The 26,839-nt window shown below is 39.7% G+C and overlaps 1 protein-coding gene across 7 annotated transcripts in view; it reads right to left on the reverse strand.

Annotated features, from left to right (window-relative positions):
* Positions 1-26,839, reverse strand: part of PTPRA (protein tyrosine phosphatase receptor type A) — a 203,475-nt gene that overhangs the window by 110,687 nt on the left and 65,949 nt on the right. For 6 of the 7 annotated variants that reach the window (XM_053574769.1, XM_053574765.1, XM_053574770.1 and 3 more), the window contains exon 2: positions 15,681-15,753. The exons of the other annotated variant lie outside the window; for it this stretch is intronic. In XM_053574769.1, coding sequence (XP_053430744.1) covers positions 15,681-15,707 — 27 coding nt within the window. In that variant the 5' untranslated portion in view covers positions 15,708-15,753. The remainder of the gene's footprint in view (positions 1-15,680; positions 15,754-26,839) is intronic. 7 annotated transcript variants of the gene reach the window in all.

The following is a 26,839-nucleotide window of genomic DNA, read 5'->3' on the forward strand; positions in this document are numbered from 1 at the left end:
GGATTGAATTTACAGAGGACTGAAAAAATAACTTTTTAATGACTTTTTTTTGAGACTAAGTCTCACTCTGTCACTCTTACTCTGGCTAGAGCGCAGTGGCATGATAATAGCTCAGTGTAACCTTGAAACCCTGAATTCAAGTGATCCTCCTGCCTCAGCCTCCCAAGCAGCTAGGATTATAGGTGCCCACCACCACACCCAGCTAATTTTTCTATTTTTAGTAGAGAGGGGGCTTGCTTTGCTCAGGCTGCTCGTGAACTCCTGAGCTCAGACGATCCACCTGCCTTAGCCTCCCAAAGTGCTAGGATTACAGGTGTGAGCCACTATTCCCGGCTAGTTGATAAAAAGCTCTTTAGAGCAGGGGTCCTCAAACTGCGGCCCGCGGGCCACATGAGGCAGTGTGATTGTATTTGTTCCTGTTTTGTTTTTATACTTCAAAATAAGATATGTGCAGTGTGCATAGGAATTTGTTCACAGTTTTTTTTTTTTTTTTTAACTATAGTCCGGCCCTCCAATGGTCCTGAGGGACAGTGAATTGGCCCCCTGTTTAAAAAGTTTGAGGACGCCTGCTTTAGAGGGTGGTGCCTGTGGCTCAAAGGGGTAGGGCGCCGGCCCAATATGCTGGAGGTGGTGGGTTCAAATCCAGCCCCAGTCAAAAACATTGTGGCGGGTGCCTGTAATCCCAGCTGCTCGGGAGGCTGAGGCAGGAGAATCACGGAAGCCTAAGAGCTAGAGGTTGCTGTGAGTCCTGGGACATCATGGCACTCTAATGAAGGCGGTAAAGTGGAGACTCTGTCTCTACCAAAAAAAAAAAAAAAAACCTGCAAAAATAAAAATTAAAATTAAAAAAAAAAAAAGCTCTTTAGAAAAACTCACTTGGTCCCTTATTTATAAAATTTCCTGATTTGTGGTAAATAAAGAATGTCATTTTCTGACAGGTACAGGAATCACAAGTTACTTTGGAACCTCATGAAAAGAGCAATTTACCCAATTAATTAATATAGGTATATGCAGGCACAAATAAATCCTTGGCTTGTCTCAAGAGGCTTAAATGTCTAATCTGGAGATTCCCTGTGAAAAAGTTCCAGCAAAGCCAATTTTTGTTACTTTATGCAAATGATCAGGTTAAATATAATAAGACTAATGTTTCTGTCTTTGGTAGAAACAAGAAACTAGAGAGAGAAAATTATATTAAAAAAACTTTAGGAATAATAAATTCATCAGAACTCTTGGCTAAATTAAAATGGTTTTGATTTTGTGTTTTTGGTTGTTTTGTTTTAAACCTGGACAATTCTAGAAATGCTGACCAAACTAGTTCATTTTCTCAAAGGGCATACCTTGTGCAATGTTAGCCATATCAATTGCCTGTTAAATATACATTAGCTTGAACTTAGATGTTAAATGTTAGTTATTATTACCAGCATTTGTCCTTTTGTGAAATCAGTATCAGAATACTTGTACTCTTTAACGCATTCTTTATAAAATGTATAAATTCTTCAAAGCTATTTAAGCAGATGTGTTACTGTATGCAGATAATCATAATTTTGAGTTTGTCTCAGTAGATTACTGAAGCAAATTGTTTCATTTATTTTTCTAAATGCCCTTTGATATTAAAAAATGGGAGGGGGACTGTAATTTGATTGACTGATTTTAAGATCAGCCATAAATAATCAGCAGTCTTTAAAAGCACTTTCAATGGATTGGTCATCTGGGTTCTAAAGGGAAGAAGAGTCTGTGCCATTGACTGTTTCAAATGCAGCATGTGGATCTTCCCTCTGTATTTATGACTCTTTAGAATAATCACATTGATGAAATCGTAATTCATGGTTGAGTTTTGGGAAAAAAGATATTCATTGTACATTAACCATTTAGAGGTCATTTTAAATAATAAAATATTGCTTTGTAAAAGACCTGTACAATAAAGATTCCAAACTGTAAAACAAACAAACAAAAATTATACTCTGTTATTAGATTTCAGTTTTGCCCATGGTTTTTGAGTTTTTGTTACTTGCCTACAATTTGGACTAACTCTTGAATTCTTTCCTGGCTACAAATCTCCAAAATAACATTTTTAATTGTTTCAATTTTTCTGATTTGGGCTTGATGAAATTGCCACAACTTTTCATTTCCTGAGGCTCTGCAAGCATACTTTGTGATATAAAAACCCCAGGTCAGAAAAATCTGTCAGATTACCACTGCTGCCTACTTCCACTTTAACTGAAGATGCTTTGAGTTTAACATCTAGATATCCCAACTCGATGCCCTTCAGACTCTAAGGAAATTGGTTTATAAACTGTTCTAAATATTAACCTTTCCTTTTCTTCTGTTAGAAATCTTTCTGCAATGCCATCTCCTGCTGTTTAACAAGACTGGCCCATTTCCAAAAATGGAAGACTGGTTTAAGTGGATCCTTTCTCACTTAGCTTTTAACTCAATTTTTCTTTCACAGTACTGACTCAGCTTTTAGCGTGTGAACTTTTAGGCAAGTTTCAGACTGGATGTTGGAGCTCAGAAACCAATACCCCAAAATACAGCATTTTAATATGCTGGACTGACTAAAGAAGCCTCAATGTATCTCTGACCTTTGCTCCCTCCACCATGTGCTTTCCCCCCAAAAAGGTGAAGTTCCATTATCTGCCTAAGATCCAGACCCACCAAGGTGAACAATAGTTCTTTTCTTCCCTTCCCTTCCCTGTAAGACCAAGAATGTGACCATACCTGAATAGCTCTTTAACAAGATAATGTCTCTCAGACTCATTCAAATTCCAAAAAACTATTTACCAGTTAATCTGTGTTCCCCATCCATTCATCTTTCATAGCAATCAGTTTATTGCCCCTCAACAGAATTCCTCCTTTCCCTTCTCCCATATTTATTTTACCAGAATGAACTTTTACCAGAAAGGTATATAAAAGCTACTAAACTCCATTGGGAAATTGAGTTTTTATTCTGAAGGCTCCTATGTATACATAGTAAATAAATTTCTATGACTTTTTCTCCATTCGTTAGAAAAAAAAAGTATGGTTTAAGGAGATGTGTATAGATGCCAAGTTGAGAAGGTGTCTACCCAGACCATCTACCCACACTTGTGATGGTCCAATTTACATGTCAACTTGGTTGGGCCATAGGTCCACATATTTGGTTAAACACTATTCTGGATATTTTTGAGGGTTTTTTTTTGTAGAGACAGAGTCTCACTGTACCGCCCTCGGGTAGAGTGCCGTGGCATCACACGGCTCACAGCAACCACTTAACTCTTGGGCTTACGCGATTCTCTTGCCTCAGCCTCCCGATCAGCTGGGACTACAGGCGCCCACCACAACGCCCGGCTATTTTTTGGTTGCAGTTTGGCCAGGGCTGGGCCTGAACCCGCCACCCTTGGCATATGGGGCCGGCGCCCTACTCACTGAGCCACAGGCGCCGCCCTTGAGGGTGTTTTTTTAATGAAATGTGCATTTAATGTAGTGGACTTTGAATAAAGAAGAGTGTCCTTTGTAAGGCAGGTGGGTCTCATTGAATCAGTTGAAGGTCTAAATAAAACAAATGGCTGGCCTTCCCTAAAGCAAGAGGGAATTCTCTAGCAGATTACCTTGGGACTTGAATGAACTCCTTCCTGGGTTTCCTTTCTTTCTTTTTTTTTTATTTTGCAGTTTTTGGCTGGGGCTGGGTTTGAACCCACCACCTCCAGGTGCCTTACTCCTTTGAGTCCTTCCTGAGTTTTCAGTTTGCCAGCCTTACTTCAATGCCAAGTCAATCCCTTAAAATAAATCCATATAATATACATATATGTGTATGACTAATATTTAATATGTATATAATTACAGTAATCCCTTCTTATGGGAGTGGGGGGATGTTCCAAGATTCCAAGTGGCTGCCTAAAACTGCATAGTACTAAACCCTATATATACCATGTTTTTTCCTATACATACATACCTACAATACAGTTTAATTTATAAATTAAGCATACTAAGATGTTATCAGTAATAACTAATACTAAAATAGAACAATTAGGCTAGGCATGGTGGCTCACCGTGCTGTAATTCTAGCACTCTGGGAGGCCGAGGCACGTGAATTGGTTGAGCTAAGGAGTTAGGAGACCAGCATAAACAAGAGTGAGACACCCTGTATCTACTAAAAATAGAAAAACTAGCCCAGTATTGTGGTGGGTACTTGTAGTTACAACTACTCAGGAGGTGAAGGCAAAAGGTTGCTTGAACCCGTGAGTTGAGGTTGCTATAAGCTATGATGCTGAGGCACTTTACCAAGAGTGACAGAGTGAGACTCTGTCTCTAAATAAATAAATAAAGTAAAACAAAACAAAACAATTACAACAATATGCCAACATCACTACTCTTGCACGTTGGGGCCATTAAGTAAAATAAGGGTTACTTGAACGTAAGCACTGCAGCACAGTCAATCTGATAAGCAAGAGGGCTACTAAGCGTCTAAGTAGGTAGCATCTTTTGCATAGACATGCTGGACAAAGGGATAATATATGCCCTGAGCTGGATAAAGCAGGACAGGTATGAGACTTCATCATACTATTCAGAATGGCACTAAATTTAAAACTTAAGAATTGCTTATTTTGGAATTTTCCATTTAATATTTTCAGACTTCAGGTAGCCATAGGTAACTGAAACTGCAGGAAACATAAACATGGATAAAGGGAAGTCTATATTTATTATTTATTTATTATTTATATATTAATAAATAAATATTACTATATTTATTATACAATGTCATATATATGTATAACAGACACATATAAATAACCCAACAACAGAAGTCAGAAGACAATGAAATTAATATCTTTAAAAGGTTAAAAAAAAATCTTGGCTTGGTGCTCATAGCTCAGTGGTTAGGGCGTTGGCCACATATACAGGAGCTGAAGGGTTCTAACCTGGCCAGGGCCTGCTAAACAACAATGACAATTACAACAAAAAACAACCGGGAGTTGTGACGGGAACTTGTAGTCCCAGCTACTAGGAGGTTGAAGCAAGGGAATTGCTTAAGCCCAAGAATTTGAGGTTGCTATTAGCTGTGACGCCACGATATTCTACTGAGGGAGTTATAATGAGACTCTGTCTCCAAAAAAAAAAAAAAAAAAATCTAAAGGTGGCCGGGTGCAGTGGATAGCTTGAGCTCAGGAGTTTGGGATCATTCTGAACAAGATTCAACCTCTAGCAGATTTGAGGTTGCTGTGAGTTATGACAACATCGCATTCTACCCAGGGCAACAGAGTGAGACTCTGTCTCAAAAAAAAAAAGAATCTATAGGTAAAATTTAAAAAAACCCTCAGACCAAGAAAACCCAGACAATTATTTAATACAATTTAACACTCGTTCACCAAAAACTAACTCTCTCAGCAAAGTAGGAATTAAAGGTATCTTCATCTACCTAATAAAAGGCATCTACAAAAAAGCCCTAAGTCTGAATGCTTTACCTCTAAAATTGTGAACACAGGCAGGATGTTTGTTGCTGCCTCAACCCAGCATCAGAAGTCCTTGCTGGTCCAACAAGGCAATACACATAAAAGGAAATACAGTTGACCCTTGAGCAATATGGGTTTGAACTACATGTGTCCCTTTATACATGGATTTTCTTCTGCCTTTGCCACCCCGGAAACAATAAGACTAATCTCTTTTCTTTTTCATCTGCTCAATGTAAAGATAAGGATGGAGATCTTTATGATGATCTACTTTTGCTTAATAATTACTTTCTTTTCCATATGATTTTCTAAATAACATTTTACTTTCTCTAATTATCTTATTGTAAGAATAAGAATATTGTAAGGATACAGTATATAATAATAGAAATATACACAATATGTGTTAATCAACTGTTTATATTACAGGTAAGGTTATCAGTAAACAGTAGGCTATCAGTAGGGAAAGCCAAAAGTTATATGCAGGCTTGGTGCCCATAGCTCAGTGAGTTAGGGCGCCAGCCACATACACTGAGGCTGGTAGGTTCGAACCCGGCTCAGGCCTGCTAAACAAAAATGACAACTGCAACCAAAAAATAGCTGGGTATTGTGGCGGGTGCCTGTAGTCCCAGCAACTCCGGAGGCTAAGGCAAGAGAATCGCCATGGCACTCTACCCAGAGCAACATAGTGAGACTCTGTCTCAAAAAAAAAGTGATATGAAGATTTGACTGCATGAGAGAGGTGTCCCTCAACCCCACACTGTTTAGGAGTAAACTATAAAAACCTCCAGAAACTGGAAAGGAAGAATTAAAAGTCCCTACTTATAGAGGACATGATGGCCTACATAGAAAACCTCACAGAATCTATTAAAATTTCTTGAAACTAGTAAGTGAATTTAACAATATCATACGATATAAGGTTAATGCAGACAATATTTCTATATATTAGCAATGCCTAATATATTATGCAATTTATAATTAAAAATCAAACTTAAAAACACAACACCATTTTAAATCACTCCCCAAATTGGAAAATACAGTTATAAATCTAACAAAACATATTTAGAACCCATTTACTAAAACTTAGAAATAAAATTAGACCTAACTAAATGGGAAGACGTATTGTGTTTATGTTTTGGACATCTTGGCATAAAAAAAGATATCAACTGTCCCCAAAAATGATCTATACGTTTTACACAATTCCTATGAAAATTACAGAAATTTTTTTTGTTTTTGTAGATAAAGACAAGTTGAGTTATATAAAGTCAAATGAATTAGAATAGCTACAAGGATATCAAGAAAGAATAAAGCAGTGGTGCCTGTAGCTCAGTGGGTAGGGCGCCGGCAACATACACGAAACTGGAGGGTTCGAACCCAGCCTGGGCCAGCTAAAACAACAATGACAACTGCAACAACAACAGCAAAAAAAAAATAGTCGGGCGTTGTGGTGGGCTCCTGTGGTCCCAGCTTACTTGGGAGGCTGAGGCAAGAGAATCGCTTAAGCCTAAGAGTTTGAGGTTGCTGTGAGCTGTGATGTCACAGCACTCTACCCAGGGCGACAGCTTGAGACTCTGTCCCCCACCTCCAAAAAAAAAAAAAAGAAAGAAAGAAACAAAGAACAAAGTTGGAGGAATCATACTACCTAATTTAAGACTTGCTATATAGGTACATACTCAGGACTGTGTGGGGTGTGGTGACTCATGCCTGTAATTTCAGCTACTTTGGAGGCTGAGGCAAGAGGATCGCTTGCTTGAGCCTCAAAATTTGAGGCCATAGCGAACTATGATCATGCTTCTGCATTCTAGCCTAGCAGACAGAGTAAGACCCTAATCTCTCAAAAAACAATCAAAATCACTGTGTGGTATTGCAGAAGGTAACACAGAGATCAGTAAAACAGAAGGAGGAGTGCCTAACCTGTGGCCTGCCACATGCTGATTTTCTGAGGACTGTTTTGCTTATCTGTAGGTGTTGGACATTGTGAAAAGTAAGCGCAGACAGTTTTGCTTATTAGCTTTCTTTAGTATTGTGTATTTAATGTGTGGCCCAAGGCTACTTTTTTGGGGGGACAGATTCTCACTTTGTCAAGCTCGGTAGAGTGTCATAGCATGATAGCTCACAGCAACCTCAGACACTTGGGCTCAACAGGTGTCAGCCATGGCACCCAGCTTTCCCAAGGCTACTCTTATCTTCCAATTTGCAACAGAAAAGGAAAAGGGTTGGACACCCAGAAAGGATTCTGAAATAGACCCACTTAAATATGCTTAGCTTATTTTTCACAAAGATGCATAAGAAATTCAACAGAAAAGGGAAGGTCTTTTTAGTGAGGATAGAACAAAAAAACTTTCATAGGCAAAGAAATAAAAAAGGAATCTTAACCAAAATTTAATTACTTATACATAAAAATATGTTTTCTATCAGAAATATATAGTTTTACTTGTTAAAATAAGTGGAAGATAACAAAAGAAAGTATAATTAACTCTCTATATTCAATTGTAATAAAACAAAGAAATCTCATTAGAGTGAAATAACATTTTTTAATAATTCAAAAACGATATTTCACTGAAGAGTACATACATATGGCAAAATACATCTTTAGACATAAGGACAATGTAAATTAAAGCCACAATGAGATATTACTATACAAATATCAGAATGACTAAAATTAAAAAAAATAGTGACCATGTCAAATGCTAGTGAACATACAGAGAAACTGCATCTCTCATACAATTCCTGTAGGAATATCAAATGCTATAGCGACTTTGGAAAACAGTTTCACGTTTCCTTCATAAACTAAATTACCCTTACCAAATGATAAAAAAAAAAAGGCACTTCTGGACATTTACCTCAAAGAAACGAAAACTTAATGTCCACACAATAATGTGCACATGAATGTTGATAGCAACCTTTTTGTAATAGGTCCAAAGTAGAAACAACACAAATATCCTTCTCCAACTGGATAAACTGGTACATCCATACAATAAAATACTGAGCCATAAAAAATAGAAACTATTGATACACACAAAACCCTAGATAGATCCCAATGGCCTTATACTGAATGAAAAATGCCAGTCTCATAAAGGTTACATACTGAGTTATTCCATTTATATATCACTCTTGAAAGGATAAAATTATAGTGATGAAGAACAGACTGACTGCCAAGATTTAGGGTTAGGGAAAGGGTCTAATTATTTTAAAGGGGCAGCATGAGGAATTTTTCTTTGTGGTGATGAACAGTTCTGTATGGTGACTGTTGTTACACAAATTTATAAGTGACAAAATTTCATAGTAGTATATACATAAATACATATATAAATATTAAAAACTGATAAAAATCCAATTAAGATCTATTGTTAATAGATCTAATAGTATTATACCAGTATTAATCTCCTGATTTTGAAAATGTATCATGGTTATGTAAAAGGTTATAATTGAGACCCTCTGAGTGAAGTATATGCAGGAACCATGTACTATTATTGTAGCTTTGGGTCTTAAATTATTAAAAAAAAATACAATGTTAAACAAAAATACTAAGCATACAAACAGATAAGTACAGTCTAAGCATTTTTTAAAACAATAGAAAGGTATCTATACCATAAGATACTACACAATTATATTTTGTTATAATGGAGCAGGCACAGATTGATAAACAACGTCTATATATATTAAGTATTGAGTATGTGATAACGAAAGCCTTTCAAATCAACAGAAAATTAATGGATTATTTATTAAACAGTATTAGGAAAACTCCTAAACTATTCAGTAAAAAGTAAATTAGCTCATTTCATGCAATATTCCAAAAATAATTTCCAAACAACTTAAAAGTTCTAAGCATATAAATCATAAGAAATAATACGGTATAAATAACTATAAATAAACTATGAAATAATTTGAAAACATTTGGAAATATTTGTATATTCCTGGGTGAGGCAGCCCTTTCCAATTATTAAAAAATATATATTTAATAGTTTTATTTTATTTTATTTTTGTAGAGACAGAGTCTTACTTTGTCGCCCTCGGTAGAGTGCGATGGCATCACACAGCTCACAGCAACCTCCAATTCCTGGGCTTAGGCGATTATTTTGCCTCAGCCTCTAGAGTAGCTGGGACTACGGGCGCCCGCCACAATGCCCTGCTATTTTTTTGTTGCAGTTTGGCTGGGGCTGGGTTTGAACCCGCCACCCTCGGTGTATGGGGCCGGCGCCCTAGCCACTGAGCCACAGGTGCTGCTATTTAATAGCTTTAAATACATAAAATGTTTACACTCCTGTTATACAACAAAACATCAAAAGCCAAAATTAAATAAAAAGAAACCAGAAAAAAATCTAGACCAATAAATAACTTCCTGATTAAATCCTATTTTTACGCTGAGTTTTTAGGGAAACCCTCAAAATCTTTAAAAGATAAAGTACAAAAAAAGAAAAAAAATTCAAAAAAGATCTGCAAAAGAAAAAAAAATCTGCAGAATATTATAGGCAAAGGGTTAAATAACTTTGTTAAATGAGATGTTTACAAACCACTAGGTACCAACATCCCCATGAAAGAATGTATAAAAGTCATGAATAGGCAATTCATAAAAATTATGATAAATAAATGAAAAAATTCATCTTTACTAACAATACAGAAAAGTAAATGAAAGCAATTTGATTTTTTCTTACCTCTCAAACTGATACATATTTATAAAAGTGATAATATTAAAATGTTCATAAACTATGGGAAATGAACCTCAACGTATACTGCTGTCTCTGTGACATTTATCTAATCTACTCATTTGGGACTTGGTCTATAATGCCACATGTCACATACTGATTTTACTTTTTTTAATATATAATCTATCTCACCAATAAAATCAAAAAACGTCAGGGTGTAATTTTAACCTTTTTGTTTTTCCAAGAAAAAAAGTAAAAACCTACACATAATAGGCATCCAATCCTGTTGTTAATGATGTTAGTGAAAATTATAAAATCTCTGAACCAGGGAAGAGTGAATAAAAAGTACACCTCCACATCACATTCCCTAACCTAATTCCTGGATTATCCTCACCATCTGGTTCCACCATTCCTATCTCAGGCTGCCAACCATTACTCAGCAGTACTACACTCCTCAGTGCTATGCAGAAAATATCCTTTGTTAGTTTTCCTGCATCAGTTTCTAGCACAGTAGCCCTAGCCTGGGCAGATGGCTTAATGGCAAGACACCACCTCTCTCTCCTTTATGCAGCCTTTACTCTCACTTTTTAAACTAGAGGATGGAGATTTCTTCATCTTTCTAATGCTATTATCTTGATCCCACTTGAGATTTTTTTTTTTTTTTTTTGTAGAGACAGAGTCTCACTTTACCACCCTCGGTAGAGTGCCATGGCGTCACACAGCTCACAGCAACCTCCAGCTCTTGGGCTTACGTGATTCTCCTGCCTCAGCCTCCCGAGTAGCTGGGACTACAGGCGCCCGCCACAACGCCCGGCTATTTTTTTTGTTGCAGTTTGGCCGGGGCTGGGTTTGAACCCACCACCCTTGGTATATGGGGCTGGCGCCCCACTCACTGAGCCACAGGTGCCGCCCCCCACTTGAGATTTTTACCTCAAAATTATGCTTTTCCTTCTCTGGTACTTTCAATCTCTCCTCCCTCTCTAGCCCTCATTCCCCTCTATTTACAAATAGAACAGATGTTTCCCAACAGATTTTTTCTTGCAGTTTTGGCCAGGGCTGGGTTTGAACCCGCCACCTCCAGCATATGGGGCCAGCGCCCTACTCCTTTGAGGCCCAGGAGCCGCCCCAACAGATTTTTTTTTAATGCAAACAAAAATAATCTCACCATTGAAGCTTACAGGCCCCTCTTTTCCTTTCTGTCCTCATACCACTCAACTTCTGTAAGATGTTCTTTGCTTTCACTTACTCACTTTCCACCTCTCCTTAATGACGTATGTTCCTAATTCCTTCACTCTTAAACCAATAAATAACTTCCTGATTAAATCCTATTTTTATGCTCAGTTTTTAGGGAAACCCTAAAAATTCAAGTCAAATGCGAGTTAAATGCAAGTCAAGGAGGATTTATTTTTATTTATTTATTTATTTTTATTTATTTTTATTCTCTTTGACTTGCATTTGGCATCTTTCTAAATTCGATTTAAAGAGAAGGTAATTAATTTGGCTTAGAGTTTAAGGTGATAGTGAAACATTCAGCAGCACTTGGGGGAATGGTGGTGTATGTTGGAGTTGGTAATGGGAACTGAGTGTGGGTGAACTTTTCTAGGGGAGAAAGGATATGGAGAACAGGAGGTTAGGAAGCTGACATTGTAGACACTCCTTCTTTAAACTCCCGGAACAAATGGGATCAACTGCTTTTTCATAGGCACTTGGAACACATGTGGGTGCTGTTTACCTATTTGCTTTGTGGTGAACTCATTCAAGACAGGGACTGACTGGTCTTAATTCACTTTCTAAGCCCAGCACCTAGCACATTGTTTGGCTTTTTGGTGAAGGTTTGTTGAGTGAATGAATGAACTGGAAAATGAATACATGAACTTGAGAATAAGAACTTTTATATCTTTTTATTCCTTGTATCCATAAGATTTATCCAATGGCGGGCGGTGCCTGTGGCTCAGTCGGTAAGGTGTCGGCCCCATATACCGAGGGTGGCAGTTTCAAACCCAGGCCCGGCTGAACTGCAACCAAAAAATAGCCAGCCGTTGTGGCGGGCGCCTGTAGTCCCAGCTACTTGGGAGGCTGAGGCAAGAGAATCGCTTAAGCCCAGGAGTTAGAGGTTGCTGTGAGTTGTGTGATGCCATGGCACTCTACCGAGGACCATAAAGTGAGACTCTGTCTCTACAAAAAAAAAGAAAAAAAAAAAAGATTTATCCAATGCCTGATCCAAAATAGGACCTGGTTGAGATTTTGATGTGTGAACTGCAGAGGAAGAAAAGCTTTTAGAGCTAAAATTGAGTGGTCATTGTGTCAGGACACTATTATTTCTGTTAAGTATTCTACCACTGCCTCAGTCTCTCAGATACTAAATTATGTACTATTCTTTCAAAATGTCTCTTTTCCTAGAAAAAGCCTCTGCTCCTTCTAGTACTTATACAACCACCAACCCAATTCATGCCTCTATCACCTCCCATTCAGTAGTATCCCAATGAGGCTAAACATCAGAATCAAAGGGTGGGAGAAGGGAGCTTTTTAAAAAGAGTCCTAGGTCTCTTGTTTGAAGATTCCAATTTGGGATGTCTTAGGTAGGTGGTCCCCACATTAATCTGGGTCCAGGCATTCTACTGAGTTCTAGTGCAGCTAACAGCCCTCTAACCATAAGCCTAGGAGTCTTCCTAAAGTGTTACATTCATCCTGCTCAAAGTTTTCAGTGGTTTCTCACTGAATAAATACTACATTTGAGTAGCTCAGCAGTTAGGGAGCTGGCCACATACACCGAGGCAGATGGGTTTGAACCCAGCTTGGGCCTGCCAAACAACAATGACAACTGCAACAAAAAAATAGTTGGATGTTGTGGTGGGTGCCTATAGTCCCAGCCACTTATGCGGCTGAGGCAAGAGAACTGCTTAAGCCCGAGAGTTTGAAGTTGCTGTGAGCTGTGACGCCACGACAAGAGTTTGAAGTTGCTGTGAGCTGTGACGCCACAACACTCTACCAGGGGCAACATAGTGAGATTGTCTCAAAAAAAAAAAAAAATAATAATAATACATTTGAAAACATCTGGGCTGATATATAGGATGCCCTTCACAATTTGGCCTCTGTTACAGAGTTGAACTGCTTCTCCCCCATAAAGACGTGGTGAAGTCCTAACCCCCAGTACCTAACCTCCAAATGTGACCTTATTTGGAAACAGAGTCATGAGGAAAATGTAATTAAAATGATATCATACTAGGGATCCCTGTGGACCCCTAACCCAATATGACTGGTGTCCTCAGAGAAAATGGTCATGTGAAAACAGACACAGGAAGTGCCAACTGAAAAACGAGGACTTGTGCAATCATTTATAAGCCAAGGAATATAGGGGCTACCAGAAGCTAGAAGAGATGCATGGAACCGATTCTCCCTCAGAAGTAACCATCCTTATCAACACCTTGATTTTGGACTTCTGGCCTTGAGAACTGTGAAACAATACATTTCTGTTGTCTTCAGCCACGGTTCATGGTAGTACTTTGTTATGGCAGTCCTAGGAAACCAACAGAGACCCCTGAACTACATTTATAACCTCATCTTTCACTAATAAACTCTGTTAAGATCAAACTGATTTTAATTCATAAGTATTTTTACTTCCAGAATCCGTTTTTCACCTACTACAAAACTACACCACATTTTAGTATTTTACTTTGTCCTGATGCTTCTCATGCATCTGTATCTTCTCAAAAATGGCAGTACAGCAAATACTTACACTGTAATTTACTATGTGCTACAATGCACCACCCCCCTTATAAGTGTCTATATTCCTTTTGCTAGGGATGCCATAACAAAGTATCACAGACTGGCTAAGTTAAAGAACAGAGATGTTTTCCTCACAGTTCTGGACGGATGCGGTGGCTCACGCCTGTACCCCTAGCACTTGAGAGGCCAAGGCGGGTGGATTGCCTTAGCTCACAGGTTTGAGCACAGTTCTGAAGGCTGAATGTCCTGGATAAAAGTGTCAGTAGGTGTGGTTTCTTTTGAGCCCTGTCATCCTTGCAGATGGCGCCTTCTCATTGTGTCCTCTCCTCATGCAGTCATCCCTCTGTATGTGTATGTTTCTAGTCTATGAACAAATTTCCTTTTCTTTCTTTCTTTTTTTTGGCTGGGGCCGGGCTTGAACCCCCTACCCCTGGTATATGGGGTCAGCGCCTTACTCCTTGAGCCATAGGCACCGCCTCAAAATTTCCTTTTCTTATAAGAACACCAGTCATATTGGATCAACTAAAGACTTCATTTTATAATAAACGAGCAACTCTTGGGGTGGTGCCTGTGGCTCAGCGGGTAGGGCGCCGGCCCCATATACAGAGGATGGCGGTTCGAACGCAGTCCCAGCCAAACTACAACAAAAAATAGCGGGTGTTGTGGCAGGCGCCTGTAATCCCAGCTACTCCGGAGGCTGAGGCAAGAGAATTACCTAAGCCCAGGAGCTGGAGGTTGCTATGAACTGTGATGCTATAGCACTCTACTCTACCAAGGGCAATAAAGTGAGATTCTGTTTCTAAAAACAAAAAATAATGATAAATAAATAAATAATCAACTCTTCAACCCTTTAAAGATCTCATCTCCAAAAATATTTTATGGTTATTCTTTATGTCAGTACATAAAATCCTACCTCACTCTCTTTAAAGATTACACAGTGTTCAAAAGAAGTGTTGTATATTAAGCAAATAAAAGAGAATGTGTGTAACACACAGCAGGGGCTAAATAGAGCTAAAGAAATAAGGACAAAAGAATAAAGAGGGCTAATATTATGGTCAAATATTAACCCTCACCCAGGGTAAGAAAACAGTACACACATAGACAAGAGAGACCTTAAACAGCTGATATGGGAGGAGGTACTCCAGAGCAAGCCCTCTGCCTTCTTCAAAGTTTAGCAGCCAGTTCTTGACCACCTATTCTGCCAGCTGACAGGCCTTGTTCAACCTTTCTACTCTTTCACTTTTAAACAATAAAGAACAAACAAGGATCACTATACCAAGATAAACAAGCAGGAAAAGAAAATGACTGGAGAAAATAGAGATAATTCTAAGGGAAAAAAATTTTTTTTTTTAAATCACAAAAACAGAATGCAATTTAAAAAAAGAGAGAGAGAGAGACAGGTCTTGCTCTGCTGCCTAGGCTGGAGTGCAGTGGCGTAATCATAATCCACTGCAGCCTTGCACTCCTGGGCTCAAGTGATTCTCCCGCCTCAGCCTCCCTAATAGCTAGACTACAGGTATGTACCAAAAGGTAGGCACCACCATGATCAGCTTTTTAATTTTTTTATATGGGGTCTTGCTATGTTGCCCAGGCTGATGTCAAACTCCTAGCCTCAAGCAATCCTCCCACCTGGGCCTCCTAAAGTACTGGAATTATAGGCATGAGCTACCATTCAGACTAAGTGATTCTGATTCACAACCAGTTTGAGAACTATCACCTAAAAAGCTGATAATTATAATGTTTTTGTTCATAAAAAATAAGCCACTGCCATAGATAGTTTGGGGGAAAAATGAAGTAGGAAAGAATCTGTCTTAGCTTTATTTTATGGAGATACTAACTTGGCTGACAAAAAGCCTCCTCACAGTTCTGGATTTACTTCTCTTACCTTAGTTATTTGAACTGCATCATCCATCACCACTCATTGGAATTCCATAAATATCTTTTTTTAGGTTTGTCACCTGCAACCAAAGGAAAAATACCTTTAGAAATACAAAATACCCCTATCTAAACTCTATGTACTCTTTTTTTTTTTTTGTAGAGACAGAGTCTCACTTTATGGCCCTCGGTAGAGTGCCGTGGCCTCACACAGCTCACAGCAACCTCCAACTCCTGGGCTTTAGCGATTCTCCTGCCTCAGCCTCCCGAGCAGCTGGGACTACAGGCGCCCGCCACAATGCCCTGCTATTTTTTTGGTTGCAGTTCGGCCGGGGCTGGGTTTGAACCCGCCACCCTTGGTATATGGGGCTGGCGCCTTACTGACTGAGCCACAGGCACCACCCAACTCTATGTACTCTTCTAGGGAGAGGGGTACACCCTAACAAGATGTTTCATGGAAGTATACTGAAAACTCCAGAAATATTAGAACAAAGCTCCATCTTAATAGTTCAGATCACCCAAGAGCTCATGAGAACAGAATTCAACAAGACGCTAGGTCTTTCCAGTGGGGGCAGGATGGAACACTCCTCCATGCCCCACAACTTGCAGAATGCCACTGCAGGAGTATTTATGTACCATTAGGCCCCTTCCTAGGGGACGTTCAGCAATCTCTTAAGATAGTTTTGATGGTCACAACTGAGAAGTAGGGGCTGTGCTACTGACTAGCAGGTAGAGACCTGGGATACTGTCAAACATCTTATAAATCACAGTCCCCTATAACAAAGAAATTTCAGGCCCCACATGTCAATGGTGCCAAGGCTGAAAAACTGCACTGGTCAAAGACCCACCCTCGGCCAGTGACCGAGAAACGTGGTGGTATGAGGACCAAGCCACTCCCACCCAGGGTGATATTTCTCTACCAGGCAATCTGGGCACGCAGAGACTGTCAGTTGTGTGTTACAGTCTGACAGCTTCTCATGATCAAATCTGGCTGTTTCTTCTAAGGCAGTGGTTCTCAACTATGGGTTGCAACCCTTTTGTAACAATGAAAATACATCCTACGTATCAGATATTTACATTACGATTCGTAACAGTAGCAAAATTACAGTTTGACGTAGCAACAAAAATAATTTATGGTTGGGGGTCACCACAACATGAAGAACTGTATTAACGGGTTGCAGCATTAGGAAGGTTGAGAACCACTGTTATAAGGCATTACTCCTCAATAAGCCCTTTGCCCTTCAACCTCTCACAGAACCTGACTGGAACATAAATCAAGTATATTCACAATGATGAAGAAAGAAAGACGACTGAGGAAAAAAGTGTTTCCCAATAAATAAACAAAAATGTTAATGACTATAGATAGATTTCTGTACTACTTCAGTATTCTATGACCATTTATTACTTACACATTATAAAGAAAAACATTAAAATAAGACTTTATGCTAGTCTTCACTCCTGAAGAAATATTCTGTCACAGCAGTCCCTAACCATTTTGGCACCAGGGACAATTTTTCCATGGACCAGGGGAGTGAGGGATTTGATATGAGTCTGCAAACAATTGATTTATTATGGTATCTGTGTGGTCAAACCTCTCTGCTAATGATAATCTGTATTTGCAACCACTTCCCAGTGCTAGCATCACTGCCTCAGCTCCACAGCAGGTTATGAGGCATTAAATTCTCATAAGGAATGGTGCAACATGTACAGTTTACTCTAGGGTTCCAGCTCCTATGAGAATCTAATGCCCCTGCTGATTTGACAGGAGGTAGAGCACAAGTGACAATGCACGCAAGCAATGGGGAGCAGCTATAAATACAGATGAAGCTCTACTCACTGCTCTCCACTTACCTCCTGGTGTGCAGCCTGATTCCTAACAAGCCATGGACTGAAGGTTGGGGACCACAGTCCTAATGGCAAGTAAAACTGGCATTCTTTGTATTCGATGTACCCAAATTCACTGAAAAATAAATAACTGCTAGTGTTCAAAAAAGGCACATGCCCAGGTACTAAGGAACTAGAAATTCGGGCAATGGGCTTCAGATATTTCATAAGCTCAGCTTCTTCATATGTTTAATCAAAAGTTGTAGTAGGGTAGGTGCAGTGGCTCATGCCTATAATCCCAGCACTTTCGGAGGCAGAAATAGGAGGATTGCTTGAGGTTAAGAGTTTGAGACCAGCCTGAGTAAGAGGGAGACCCCCATCTCTACTAAAAATAGAAAACTCCAGTCGTGGAGGAGGGTACCTATAGTCAGTCCCAGTTACTGGGAAGGCTGAGGCAGGAGGATCACTTGAACCCAGGAGTTGGAGGTTGCGGTTAGCTGTGATGATGCCACTGCACTCTAGCTCAGGTAACCGAGCAAGACTATATCTCAAAAACAAAAACAGAAGTTGTACTAGTTATACTGGACTTTTAGAAGAGACTATGGAGCCCAATCAGCTCACCCTCCTGTTTTCACAGATGAGACTAACATTCCAGATAGGTGAGCAAAGAACAATTATTGGCTTTGCTTCTCAATGACTAGTTCTATCTCTCGTTCTAGGTATACCAGTGATGCATCTAAATCCAGAAAGTAATTAAACATACCATTCAAAAAAAGGTACATTTGGGCGGCGCCTGTGGCTCAAGGAGTAGGGCACCAGTCCCATATGCCAGAGGTGGCGGGTTCAGATGCAGCCCCGGCCAAACAAAATCACAAAAAAAAAAAAAAAAAAAGGTACATTAGATTAATCTGAGAACTGTTCAAAATCTAGCTCCTTTAACTCTATGAAAATTGAATGATGGCCTCTGAGACTGTCATTCCAGGCTTTCTGAGTACTGAGTCTCTTAGCACATAAGAGGCTCAAGGCTTTATCATCTTAGAAAAACCTCTCTTGAACAAACTACATCCTCAATGTCTCCCCATCCCAGCTATCACTTTCTCCCCTTTCCTCCCTACCAGTCTTCTCTATGGTTCATATTTATGTCTCTCTTCCCCACCTCACACCACTACCCTTTAATATACGCCTCATTTGGCTTCTACAAGAATTGCTCTTGACAAACAGTCCACCATGATCTCCAGAAGAGAGATCTTCATCTTACTTGACCAAAATGCAGGATCTCATCACTCCCCACAATTCTCTTTAGCACTCTATCAGCATTTCTTCTCCTACAGGTGCCTATAACTGTCCCTTAAATGTTGGTGTTCCTCAGAGTTCCATCGGTAACCTCATTCTATACTAGTGGTCCTCAAAGCTGGCAGCACATTAAGATTCTCTGGGGAGCTTTTAAAAAATTCTGGTGCCCAATCATATAGCCTCTCCCCCAGCGCAGGCACATAATAATCTCCAGGGGTGGGGTGGGGTCCCTGGAAGTGTTTGTTTGCTTTTATTTATTTTTAAGAACTCCAAGTGATTCCAATGTGTGGCCAGGGCTGAGAACCCCTCCTTTATCCAATCTTCTGAACTCATCCTTTCTTTTCAGGTCTACCTCTAGCCTCAAGCTCTCTTCAGAACCCCAGAACTATAAAAGCCCTTGTTTTCTAGACATGCATATCTCATAAGCACTTTTGATTCAAATATTCAACACTCACAGAAATGTTATTTTCTCCTATTCCTCCTAAATTGCTTATCTCAATGAATAAAAATCTCATCTAACCCAGGAATCAGCAAATTTTTGCTATGAAGAGCCACATAGTAAATATTTGGCTTTGCAGGCCAAACAGCTTCTTGTCACAACTGATCAGCTCTGCTCTTATGGCACAAAAGCAGCCATAAGACAATATGTAAAGTTTCAACATAGCTGTGTTCCTATAACTTTATTTTGTAAACACTAAAATTTTAATTACATATAATTCCCATGTGTCACAAAATAGTATGCTTTTTTTGATTTTTTCCAACCATTTAAAGATGTAAAAACAGGCTTGGCACTTGTAGGTCAGTGGCTAGAGTACCAGCCACTGGTGGGTTGGAAACCAGCCCGGGCCTGCCAAACAACAATGACAACTACAACCAAAAAAATGGCTGGACGTTGTGGCAGGTGCCTGTAGTCTACCTGGAAGGCTGAGGCAAGAGAATCACTTAAGCCCAAGAGTTGGAGGTTGCTTTGAGCTATGACAACATAGCACTCTATCCAGGGCAACAGCTTGAGACTCTGTCTCAAAAATAAATAAATAAAAGATGTAAAAACCACTCTTAGTTTGTGAGCTATGTAAAAAATAAGGGCCAGCTTAATCAACAATGACAACTGCAACAACAACAACAAAAATAGCCGGGCGTTGTGGCGGGTGCCTGTAGTCCCCGCTATTTAGGAGGCTGAGGCAAGAGAATTGCTTGAGCCCAAGAGTTTGAGGTTGCTGTGAGCTCTGATGCCATAGGATTCTACTGAGGGCAACATAATGAGACACTGTCTCCAAAAAAAAACAACTAGCAGAGGGCAGTAATTCGCCAAGCCTGGTCTACCCACTTGACCAAAGCATAGAAATCCTAGTTGTCCCATTGACTTCCTTTCTTTTAGCCACCAGAGTCAATCATTAACTCTAACTAAATACTTGTCACAAACTACTTCGACTGTTTAGGGCCTCCCCACGGAGGGTTAGGTCCTTGAGGGTAAGGACTGTCTTAACAATAGTTATAGAGCCTAGCAGAGTACCCAGAACACTATGTATGGGCAGTCTAAAAAAGGGCTTTTTCTTCCTTTAGGTCTTTCCCCTCGTTCAAAACACAGGAATCCCCTATGAAAGGCTGCTGTATATTCTACTAATTTGAAGGTTTCTCCTGTTTTTTTTTTTTTGTTGTTGTTATTGCTTTGTTTTTGGTAAAGATAAGGTCTCACCTTGTTGTCTTGAAATCTTGGCCTTAAGTGATCCTTTTACCTTAGCCTCCAAAAGTGCTGGGATTATAGGCATGAGCTACTGAGTTCAGCCTGAAGTTTGCTTTATTCTATAATAAGACATTGGTTTGTTTGGGGGGTTTTGTTTTTTCAGTTTAACTTACTCCTAAACTAGATAGTAATGTTTTAAAGGAAAAAGGCTGGGTGCAGTGGCTCACGCCTATAATCCTAGCACTCTGGGAGGACAAGGCGGGTAGTTTGCTTGAGCTCATGAGTTCTAGACCACCCTGATCCTGTCTCTAATGAAAGCTGGGTGTGGTAGTGGATGCCTATAGTCCCAACTACTTGGGAGAGTGAGGCAAGAGGATTGCTTGAGCCCAAGAGTTTGAGATTGCTATGAGCTATGACACTACTGCACTCTACTGAGGACAACCAAGACTTTCAAAACAAAAAAAAAAGAAAACTATCAAATTTTGAAATACATTGAATACTCAGCCAGGCACAACTCATATTCTTTATTAAGCACAAGTAATAATGATGATTATTATTCAAATATTTAACTAATTATTATTTGTTTAATAACTGCTTAATTTCTATTTTCTGGGTACTTTTTCTGCTCGAATATTTGAGATAACTCAATCATATCTTGGAGGATGTGACTGTAGTGGCAAAACCAATTACACTTCAAAAAGCAGAAGCTAAACAAGGATCAGAGTAAAAGTACTTTTTGTGTTAGGCACAGTGCCAAACTGTATGATGCACATTACCTAATGTTATCTTCAAAATAATCAAAGGAAATAGATGTTTTCCTTTGAAGATCTTCCAGATGAGAAAACTATGGCACATAGCAGTTAAAGAACCTGTCTACAAATAACTGGTAGGTGGCAAGACTGAAACTCAAACCTGGATAGATATATATGACCCTAAAATCTCTGCTCTCACTTATTAGCTGAATAAAGTCTATAACCCATGTATGCCAACAGTCACATGAGGAAAAAGGGCTTTCTCCAAAAGGAGCTGAATGGTAAGTTTCAAAGCCCCCTGTTTAAAATAAGTCACCATTGTCACGAACTTCTAAGTATGGCGTGCAATGTACACAGCCAATGAGTCTTTCCAATTAATGAATGAGTAAAACAAATGGGAAGATGCCAGGTACAGTGGCTTGGGCCTGTAATCCTACTACTCTGGGAGGCTAAGGAGGATGGATTGCTTGAACTCACGAGTTCAAGACCAGCCTGAGCCAGAGGGAGACCCCGTCTCTAAAATTAGCCAGGTATGGTGGAGGGCACCAGTAGTCCCAGCTACAAGGAGGCTGAGGCAAGAGAATCATTTGAGCCCAAGAGTTTGAGGTTGCTATGAGCTATGATCCCATGGCACTCTACCAAGGGTGACAAAGTGAGACTCTGTCTCAAAAAAAAAAAAAAAAAAAAAAAAAAAAAGAGAGAGAGAGGGAGAAGAGCCAATTTGTTGATGATGGCAAACCTTACACCAAAGGTGTGAAACCAAATCCTATGGCAAATTAGAGACACTGCTCTAGGTTCCATTTCCTACTGTTAATAGTGCCATTGACAGGAAGTCCCATGCTTACTATAGCAACAACTGGTCTTGCTACTTACCAAGTTTATGCCTTTTTGCTTCCTCAGGAAGAAGACAGGAAAATCAGGCTGCTGATCTACTTTTTAAAAAGGAGCTGCCACTTAAAAATAGAATTTAATAAATGAATATATAGCCAGGCACAGTGGCCCACATCTGTATTCCGAGCAACCTGGGTAACATAGGGAAACTTCATTTCTTTAAAAGTGTGTGTGTATAAAAAGTAATTTTATACTTTGGTCGACAGTGTATATTGGACTCAATCTTCAAAGTACACAGTGTTATCTTTTTTAATCTAGTAACTATAGTAGTCTAGAAAATCTATTAAAACTCTCTAGCTGCTAAAATCTAGAAATGGTGAATAAACACTAATGTCCTTTGAAAAGTTTAGCAAGTTCTCAAAAAAGTAGGGGAGAAAGATTAAAGATGGAGGCCGAGTAACAGCTTCCCTGCAACTGGGAACAGCGAGTCTGGGGAGACAAGACTCCAGGCATCTCTGGCCTGTGGGATCTACCTATAATCATCCCCTTGAGGATACAGGGAGCTAGCAAGGGACTTCTGGACCCCAAGAGGAGGACAAAAACAGTGAAAAACTGGCAAGTGGTTGCGTATGTTCGATCCACCTAATCACGCCAGCAACCGTAAATACAAGCAGCAGTGAGACTGCAAACCGGAAAGGCCTTACCTGTGAACTGTTTCAGTGTTCTTGCACTTGGCACTCAGTTGAACTAACTTGGGGAGAGCATGAGCAGGATTGTGGAGAACTTTGGGCATTGTCTAGGGCCCCAGACTGAGCCACTGAACTGGGCGCAGGAAGCCATTGTGAAAGAACTGCCCGGGCAAGCTCCGCCCTCGGGGTCTCAGAGCAAGGATTGGGCGGGTCAAAGTAACCTACTGACTGAGCAGTCTAAAGGCGGGGACTGAGCTACCTTACAGCCTTAATCCTTCCGGGAAGAGTGAGAAGGTTTTGGCACACTGGACCCTTGGGCTGTTGCCCTGGGTAGAGTGCCGTAATGTCACAACTCATAGCAACCTCAAACTCCTCGGCTTGGCGCCTCCTAGACCTCCATAAGAGCTGCGCAGCGACCCCCTACCGGTGACCCGCAACCACCGGGCTTCCACATTCTCCCTGACGAGGAACTGCGGGGGCCACACAACTCTGCATCCTCCCTCCTGTGTCCTCACAGCTTCCACACTAGCCCGTTCATCTGGACAGTGACTCTGGTAGCTGCGTGCCCTTTGGAGCCCACCCTGCCTCTGCGCAGAGCTGTTCTCCTGGCCAGAGACTGCTGGAGCCTTGGGCTCTCTGTGCCAAAGTCACTGGGCGCCTGGCACTCCCAGAACTGTGCGCACCACCCCCAGCCCTGTTGCTGGATCCGGTGTGTCACAAACAGGAGCTGCTTCCACAACCAGAACTCCCTAGCTACAGCAGCCCCAGAGGAATGATACAGGGTTACTCCCTACAAAGATCCAGCAACAATAGAGTGATCCCGCTGGGGTCTAATCTTAGAGTGACACCTCCCCAACTCTGAGGACAGCCAGAGGCAACAGTGAAAAACAATCAACAGAAAAACTCTGGCAATATGAATAATCAGAGTAGATCAACTCCTCCAAGGATCAATGGTGCAGAAACAGCACAAAACCCCATGTACAAACAAATAGCTGAGATGTCAGAAATTGAATTCAGGATCTGGATACCAAATAAGATCGAATTAGAATTCCAAAACTTATCTCAAGAATTCAATGGATTCAAAGACCAAATGACCAAAGATTTCCACACATTGAGACAAGAAGCTGCATCCCTCAAAGATCTGAGAAACACAGTAGAATCCCTCAGTAACAGAATGCAGCAAGCAGAAAAAGGACTTCTGACATTGAAGACAAAGCTTTCGAACGCTCCCAAACCCTCAAAGAAGAAGAGAAATGGAGAGCAAAAACAGACCACTCTCTCAGAGAGCTCTCGGATAATTTGAAGAAAACCAATATTCGTCTTATAGGGATCCTCGAAAGTGACGAAGTGGCCTGACAAGGCACAGAGTTTCTTCTCCATGAGATTATGAAGGAGAACTTTACAGACATGCCGAGAGATTCTGAAATTCAGATAGCAGACAGTTTCAGAACTCCAGCACGACTCAACCCAAATAAGACATCCCCGAGACACATCATATTCAATTTCACTAAAGTTAATATGAAGGAGAAAATTCTGAAAGCTGCCAGACGAAAGAAAACCATTACATACAAGGGAAAGAATATCAGAATAACTGCAGATCTCTCTGCCGAAACCTTTCAAGCTAGAAGAGGATGGTCATCGACTTTTAATCTCCTAAAACAAAATAACTTTCAACCCAGGATCCTGTACCCAGCTAAACTGAGCTTCATTTATGACAGAGAAATTAAATACTTCAACGACATTCACATGTTGAAGAAATTTGCCACAACTAAACAAGCTCTCCAAGACATTCTTAGACCTATCCTCCATAAAGACCAGCATAATTCGCCACCACAAAAGTAAACCCACCCAAAAAATTTTTGATCAAATTCCAACTTCCACAGTCGCAAAAGGATTAAGAATGTCCACCAGTCTCTCAAAAGGCTTATAAATACTCTCAATTAATGTGAATGGTTTAAATTGTCCTCTAAAGAGGCATAGGTTGGCAGACTGGATACAAAAACTCAAGCCAGATATCTGCTGCATCCAAGAATCGCATCCTACATTAAAAGACAGATATAGACTCAAGGTGAAGGGATGGTCATCTATATTCCAGGCAAATGGAAAGCAGAAAAAAGCAGGCGTTGCAATCCTGTTCGCAGACGCAATAGACTTTAAACCAACCAAAATAATTAAGGATAAGGATGGACACTTCATATTTCTTAAAGGTAATACTCAATATGATGAGATCTCTACTATTAATATTTATGCACCCAACCACAACACACCTCAATTTATAAGAGAAACTCTAACAGACATGAGCAACTTGATTTCCTCCACTTCCATAGTAGTTGGAGATTTTAACGCCCCCTTAGCAGTCATGGATAGATCCTCCAAAAAGAAGCCAAGCAAAGAAATTTTAGATTTAAACTTAACCATTCAACATCTGGACTTAACAGACATCTACAGAACATTTCATTCCCAAAAAACTGAATACACATTCTTCTCATCAGCCCATGGAACATACTACAAAATCGACCACATCCTAGGCCACAAATCTAACCTCAGCAAATTTAAAAAAGTAGAAATTATTCCTTGCATCTTCTCAGACCATCATGGACTAAAAGTTGAACTAAATAACAACAGGAACCTGCATACCCATACAAAAACATGGAAGCTAAACAACCTTATGCTGAAGGATACATGGGTTATTGACGAGATTAAGAAGGAATTCACCATATTTTCGGAAGAAAACAACAATCAAGACATGAATTACCAGAACCTCTGGGATACTGCAAAGGCAGTCCTAAGAGGGAAATTTACAGCACTGCAAGCCTTCCTCAAGAAAACAGAAAGAGAGGAAGTCAATGACTTAATGGAACATCTCAAGCAACAAGAGAAAGAATAACACTTCAACCCCAAACGCTGCAGAAGAAAAGAAATAACAAAAATCAGAGCAGAATTAAATGAAATTGAAAACAAAAGAATTATACAACAGATCAATAAATCCAAAAGCTGGTTTTTTGAAAAGATCAATAAAATAGATAAATCCTTGGCCAACCTAACCAGGAAAAAAAGAGTAAAATCCCTAATTTCATCAATCAGAAATGGTAATGATGAAATAAGAACAGACCCCTCAGAAATTCAAAAAATCCTTAACGAATACTACAAGAAACTCTACTCTCACAAATATGAAAATCTGAAAGAAATCAACCAATACCTGGAAGCACGCCACTGATCAAGACTTAGCCAGAACGAAGTGGAAATGTTGAACAGGCCTATATCAAGTTCTGAAATAGCATCAACTATACAAAATCTCCCTAAAAAGAAAAGCCCAGGAGATGGCTTTACGTCAGAATTCTACCAAACATTTAAAGAAGAACTAGTACCTATACTACTAAACCTCTTCCAAAATATAGAAAAAGAAGGAATATTACCCAGCACATTCTACGAAGCAAACATCACCTTGATCCCCAAACCAGGGAAAGACCAACCAAGAAAAGAAAATTATAGACCAATATCACTAATGAATATAGATGCTAAAATACTCAATAAGATCCTAACAAACAGAATCCAACAACACATCAAAAAAATTATACACCATGACCAAGTGGGATTTATCCCAGGGTCTCAAGGCTGGTTCAATACACATAAATCTATAAATGTAATTCAACACATAAACAAACTTAAAAATAAAGACCATATGATTCTTTCAATTGATACAGAAAAAGCTTTTAATAATATCCAGCATCCCTTCATGATCAGAGCACTTAAGATAATTGGTATAGAAGGGACATTTCTTAAACTAATAGAGCCCATCTACAGCAAACCCACAGCCAATGTTGTATTGAATGGAGTTAAATTGAAATCATTTCCACTTAGATCAGGAACCAGGCAAGGTTGCCCACTGTCTCCATTGCTCTTTAACATTGTAATGGAAGTTTTAGCCATTGCAATTAGGGAAGAAAAGGCGATCAAGCGTATCCACATAGGGTCAGAAGAGTTAGAACTTTCACTCTTCACAGATGATATGATCGTATACCTGGAAAACACTAGAGATTCTACTATAAAACTTTTAGAAGTAATCAAGGAATATAGCAATGTATCAGGCTACAAA

This window comes from Nycticebus coucang, chromosome 21, assembly GCF_027406575.1.
Source record: "Nycticebus coucang isolate mNycCou1 chromosome 21, mNycCou1.pri, whole genome shotgun sequence".
Lineage (NCBI taxonomy): Eukaryota > Metazoa > Chordata > Mammalia > Primates > Lorisidae > Nycticebus > Nycticebus coucang.